General features: G+C 34.5%; 1 protein-coding gene across 1 annotated transcript; it reads left to right on the top strand.

The window, feature by feature from the left end:
* The first annotated feature begins 3,758 nt into the window (after window positions 1-3,758).
* LOC107507835 (olfactory receptor 502-like) lies at window positions 3,759-4,740 on the top strand. The gene has a single exon (XM_016139162.2). It carries the CDS (start codon window positions 3,760-3,762, stop codon window positions 4,738-4,740), a length of 981 nt encoding a protein of 326 aa, XP_015994648.2. The 5' UTR covers window position 3,759.
* Window positions 4,741-6,689: the final 1,949 nt, after the last annotated feature.

Below are 6,689 nucleotides of genomic sequence, written 5' to 3'. Positions count from 1 at the left end.
AATTGTAAACCAGGATTGAATTATACTAGTTGATAACATTGAACAAGTAGAATAAGCCTCGGTCTACTTTCTGTAAAATTAGGATAATTGTAGTACTTTGCTCACCAAAGTATTGCAGCAATGAAATGAGAAAATATATGTAAATGCGTTAAGTACAGTACTCAGCAAAGAGGAAAGTCTGAATGCACGTTGGTTACTATTATTAGTGGAATATCTATCAAGGGGCCCATCAGAAAAGTAAGACAGGACTTTATAAAATTAGAATTAGTAAGAGGATTAGCCTGTGTCTTCAGGTTGAAAGTAGGTGTTTCCGCCATCATTTATCTAGTTAAATAAGCCACTAATTAGCATTTGAGGCCTGTAGACTAAGTCTGATCTGGAAGTCATTCAGACCTCTTATACTTCACAATTCTCTATCTACAAATTAAATGATATGAGTTTTATACTTTCTGCTAGAAAAAAAAAGAGCAAACACATGTCTTAAATAATTGTGTTATTTAAAATTCAACTATATGGTATAGTTTGAAGTCAGGGAGAGTGATACCTCTGGTCTTGATTTTCTCCTTCAGGATTGCTTTGGTTATTTGGGACCTCTTTGTGCTTTCATACAAATGTGATGATTTTTTTTGTTCTATGTCTTTAAAAAATGCCGTTGGGATTGTTCACAGATATCAATCTTTATATGCTTTAAGTAATAAGGTCATGTTAACTATGTTGATTCTTCCGACCCGAGAACACGTAATATCTTTCCATTTCTTTGTATCTTCTTCAATTTCTTTATATAAGGTCTTACAGTTTTCAGTGCATGGGTTCTTCACATGCTTGAAGTTTATTCCTAAGTATTTCATTCTTTTTGTAGCAATTGCAAAAATAAGTGATTTTTTTCATTTCCTTTCTGAAAAATCATGTATAGGAACATATGGATTTTTGAACGCTGATTTTGGAACCCGAAATTTTACTGTAGTTGTTTGTTTCTAATGTGGTTTTAGTGGAGTCGTTAGGGTTTTCTCTATAAAGCAATCACCTTATCTGCAAAGAGTAACAATTTGACCACACCTGTGAGAATGGCTGTCAACAACGGGACAAGTAATAAATGTTAGAGAGTTTGTGGGGGAAAAAGGAACCCTCATACACTGCTGGTGGGAATGCAAATTGGCACAGCCACTATGGAAAACAGTATGAAGGTTCCTCAAAAAACTAAGACTTGCGTTACCATATGATCTAGGAATTCCTCTTCTGGGTATTTACCCAAAACACCTGAAAGCAAAGGTATATACATGTACCCTGAGGTTCATAGCAGCATTATTCACGGTGTCCAGGATACGGAAACAATTGAAGGGTCCTATGATAGATGATTGGATAAAGAAGATGTGGTACATATATACAATGGAATATTAGCCATAAAAAAGGTGGAAGACTGCCATTTGTGACAAGATGGATGGATCTTGAGATAATCATGCAAAGCAAAATAAGTAAGACAAAAAGTTAAAAACCACATGATGTCACTCACATGTAGGATATAAAACTGAAAGCAACAAAGAAACATGACTAACCAACAGAGACTCATGGACATGGACAGTGGATTAGTATTTTCCAGGGGGAAGGCGAGAAGGGAGAGGTAGATGGGGTAAAAGAGGTCAATGTTTGGTGATAAAAGGAAATCTAACTCTGGATGGTGAATATACAATGCAATATATGATTTACTGTTGAATGATACACTTGAAACTTAAGTGATTTTGTTAATCAATGATACCCCAATAATTTTTAATAACAAATAAACAATTTAAAATTTAACTTTACATGACATTCCACCCCATGCACCCTAAGGCATTGAAAGGAATGTTTTCCATAAATCACGATAAACACTTGTAAAATGAACACACACTGAATAAAGCTAAAGTTACCATTTTATAGTTGAAATATAGTATTACTTATACTGAAACTTCAAAGCAAACTTAGAACTAATACTTATAAGTTATTATTTATATTACCAATAACTATTGAAAAGGCATCAAAATCTAGATATTAAGAAAAAATGAGTAGTTCAAAATTGACAGAACTCTGAAAAATTTGTTGTGTTTATGTGAAGTGAACTGCTCGATACTCACCTGAGAATGTGATAATGACCCCTGGTGCTTGTGAATTCACATTTGACTCTCTAGACTCTTCAGAGATTTATCCTCAAAAGTAAACAATAATGAAAGACAGCATGGAAACTATATAACAACAATGACTTTGAATTAATTGCTGTAAGATGAATGAATTCTTATTTTCAAGGGGTAAGATTTTGGCTTGTGTGAATAATCTGATGTAATGATTTCTTACCATTTCAAAATAATGTATTTCTTATAACTGTAGTGTACTCATAAGCATTGTGGAGAAATGACAAAAGAATCCAACAGTCAGATAGCAAGTAATCTCAGCAGAATTAATCTAAATTTCTACAGCCTATTTAGTAGGATAAATAGGCATAATTTAAAGCTTCAGGGTTCTTTATTTATCCACCCGTAAGGCCAGAAAATCACATAGTCTTTCAGACTATCCAATCTTGCCACTCAACCATAATGCTAATATATTCAATAGTGATGCTTTGGAGACTTATTTTGGACATATTATTTTGCATGCTAAGTTTGCGAGCAAACCAGATACTTTTAACAAAGTCAAGGAAATATAGCCAGAACACATGGAGATGAAGTTCAACCTGGTGATAAGCTGTGTGAAGTTCTGAACATTTACTCCTTGTATTTGATGTAGAAACTAAAATTATTTCATTCTATAACACTCCAATTATGAAATATTGTTACATTAGCACATGATTTGAATTGTTTGACTAAATATACTTTAATAATGTTCTAGGTATTAAACATAGAATGTTTTATAGTATTTAGGTTTACATATCAGACTACTTGATAAATACTATTTTAATTATAAATGTTAAATATACATAGTAAATTTACAATAGGTATCTATTCATGATCTCAGTTTGAAATTCCTATTTCTTCTTTATCCTCTTAAGAAAATCATATTTCTCCTTTAAAAAAATGATCTTGTTTACTGATAGAAATTATAAACTTTCTAATTAAGTAGGAGCTTCTTTTATACACTAGGTAAATTGTTATCCACCCATTTCTGAGAGACTGAACTTCATCAAGAGTATTATGTAATTACATTTATAGTGTAGTTACTTAAAAAAAAATGAAATGAATTCAAAGTTCCTGATATTCACAACTCGATTACATCACTTGCTATGTAAATTTAGGTAAATTACTTAACAATGTCAAATCAGTTTCTTCATCTAAAGTCCTCAATATTATTTCATGGATATTAATACAGAACAATATGCCTAAAATTCTTAATCTTGTGCTTACTATTTAGTAAAGTTTCAATAACTGTTAGCTATTACTCAACTATCTGTTATATAATACAAAATTTATACATTTATCTTTTCTATTATAGTGTCCATTCCAATTTGGTATTCTCATAAATCATATGATTTAATGTTTAGATTTAAATCCGCTTCAAGTACATTTTATAAGTTGATAATATAGAGAAAAATATCTTCATTATTTGAAGCATGTCCTCTAGTGTTTCTGCTAAAAACAATTTTAAAAATATATGACTCATTATCCATAAATATAAACACTGGGATCTAAAGTGGAAATTTTTTCTTAACTTAGCTTGAATAATTATTTTGTTTACAATAACTTCTATGTGTATTAATAAAAATGAAACCATCGAATTTACAGCTCCTGTAATGTAATGTTTCACCACAGGTTCTCTGGTAGCAGCTACCTCATGGATTTCCCGAGGGATGGGAACCACACAGCAGTAAAAAGTTTCACTTTGCTTGGCTTAACTGACAACCTAATCCTTCAAGTCATACTCTTTACGATCATCCTATGTATCTACCTGGTGACCATATCTGGCAATCTCAGCACAATCATTCTTATCAGAATCTCTTCTCAGCTCCATCATCCTATGTATTTCTTTCTGAGCCACTTGGCTTTTGTGGACATATGTCTTTCAACTTCTGTCACACCCAATATGCTTAAAAACTTTCTAGTGGAGAGAAATACAATCTCCTATCATGGATGTGCCATCCAGCTGGGTTCAGCTGCGTTCTTTGGGCCAGTTGAGTGTTTCTTGCTGGCTATCATGGCATATGATCGCTTTGTGGCAATCTGCAACCCACTGCTTTATTCCACCAAAATGTCCACACAAGTGTGTGTTCAGCTTCTCATAGTGGCTTATGTAGGTGGTTTTCTTAATGCTTCATCTTTTACTATGTCCTTCTATTTTTTAATCTTTTGTGGGCCAAATCAAGTCAATCATTTTTTCTGTGATTTTGCTCCTTTACTTGAACTCTCCTGTTCTGATAGCCGTATCCCTGCAGTTCTCCCCTCACTTACAGCTGGATCCCTCATTGTGGTCACAGCGTTTGTCATAGCCACCTCCTACATCTACATCCTCACCACCGTCCTGAAGATGCACTCCAACAAAGGTTACCACAAGGCCTTCTCCACCTGCAGTGCCCACCTCACAGCAGTCACTCTGTATTATGGGACTATCACACTCATTTACATGATGCCAAAGTCCAGCTACTCAACTGACCAGAACAAGGTAGTATCTGTGTTCTACATGGTGGTGATTCCCATGCTGAACCCCATCATCTACAGCCTCAGGAACAATGAGATTAAGGGGGCTCTGAAGAGAGTGCTTGGCAAAAAAGTATTTTCTTAGTGAAACCTATTATTTTGTAGAAATTAATATGATACTATACCATAAATATAATAATAAAAGAAAATTGCCTGTGGTCAAAATATATCAGTAATTAACCAGTGTGGAGCTTTTAAGCAGTGGTAGAGGGTTGATTTTCTGATATCGAATAGTAAATCAGAGGCCCATCATCAGTTCCCACTAATAAAATTAACATGAGTTTATAATTAGAAACACAAATTACTTAACATAAAAAATACTTAATCTGAGGAAAATTTACTTACAATTTTATTTTTTTTCATATGTTCTTCACTATCATGAGTTAAGGTTATTGTACCTGCAAACTTTAATACTGCAGCTACCTTCAACAGCAGCAACTTATCTTAAATTGAGCATCATAATTATAGTTATGACAATACATTCTGAGCGAAATCACCCCTAAGAACCAGACAGTAAAATTACTAAAGATATTCTTCTTTCAATAAGGTTTTCTGCTGGGATTGGGCTTTGTGAACCCATAAACTCTGACCTGTGTGCCTGACATCTCTGGCTCCAGTCTAGTTATAGAAGACTACATTAAACAACAGGATGAGATGCCCTTGACTAATCTGTGAATTCTTCTGTCAGGTCAAAACAATGACTTCTCTATGGGAATAAGCATGGTTCTCACATCCTCAGAGACTGAGCAAACAAGCTCTTGGAGTGACTGGTTCATGGTCAGGTTCATATTCTGTTAAGCAAGCTGGAGGGAACAAGATTGTGTCTGTTTCCCCTTTGAAGTTGAATTTATTTCTATACACTGACGACTACCACATTTATGTCTCTTTCTTTATCTTATATTTAGTGTTTTAGATAAAAGTATTTTTTGTCTTGAATTTCCAGCATAAGTTGTTTAAAATTAAACTAATTACCTCTTTCAACTCCCACCTTCCTTTCCTCCAATGTTTCAACTCCAGTAAAAGGCACCATTACTCAATTTATTGATTCAGAATCCTGACAGTAATTTCTTTCATCTCTTCCACATGTCAACATTAAATAACAAAGTTCTGTACATTCTGAGTCAGATATTTATTCTCTACTTGCCTTCGTTTTAATTGTCAGCCATTCTATTTCAAGCTACTACCTCATACATTTATATTGCAGTAATACTCATGTGATAGCAAATTTTTGAGTAAAGTTGGCTAGCTAGACTATGGTGACTGGCTGTTTGGTCAAACACCAGTGTAGATTTTTCTCTGTGGGTATTTTCCAGCTGTGATTAACATTTACATCTGTAGGTTGAGTAAAGGGGAGTACTCTCCACGATGTGAGTGGCCCTCATTAAATCCGTTGAAACCCTTAAGGAAAAACACTGAGGTCTCCTGGAAAAGATTCTGTATCCTGGCAGTCTTAGAGGTCAACATTGCAACACCAGCTCTTACTTCAATCTTCATTCTGCTGAACTGCCTTTGGACTTCGGAATTGCCAGCTCTCACAACTATCTAAGCCAATTCCTAAACTCAATCAATCAATCAATCAATCTCCCTCTCCCCCGCCCAGGCTCTACCCCTTCCTGCTCCCCTCCCCCGCTCTCCTATTCATTCTGTTTCACTAGAGAATCCTAATACAATGTTAATTTCTTTTTTTTCTTCCCTTTTGTACTCTATTCCTATCGTTATCCATACATCAACCAAAACCATAAATCTAAATAGGTCAGTTTCTTCGTTATTATCCCTCCGACTATCTTAGAAGAAAGAAGTCCTATCATGGCTTACAAAGTCATGAACCTGGGCCCTGTTTCTTTTTGCCTCTCACCATTCTTCCTTCAATCTTTAACATACAAACTCTAGGAATAAATCATTTGGTCTTCTCTTAAATCCTTAAATAGATTCTGGGAAATCATGGCAGAGTGAGAGACATCCTTAGAACTCTCCCCTAGACACAACAATAAACTGACCTACTAAAACTGAACAAAAACACCCAAAATGCACACC

The sequence above is a fragment of the Rousettus aegyptiacus genome, unplaced genomic scaffold, assembly GCF_014176215.1.
Source record: "Rousettus aegyptiacus isolate mRouAeg1 unplaced genomic scaffold, mRouAeg1.p scaffold_m13_p_5, whole genome shotgun sequence".
Taxonomy (NCBI): Eukaryota; Metazoa; Chordata; class Mammalia; order Chiroptera; family Pteropodidae; genus Rousettus; species Rousettus aegyptiacus.
This window is presented reverse-complemented; position numbering and strand designations above follow the sequence as displayed.

Excerpts from the sequence above, each read along its gene's own strand:
- LOC107507835 (XM_016139162.2), top strand. The coding sequence starts at position 3,760 with ATGTTTCACCACAGGTTCTCTGGTAGCAGCTACCTCATGGATTTCCCG.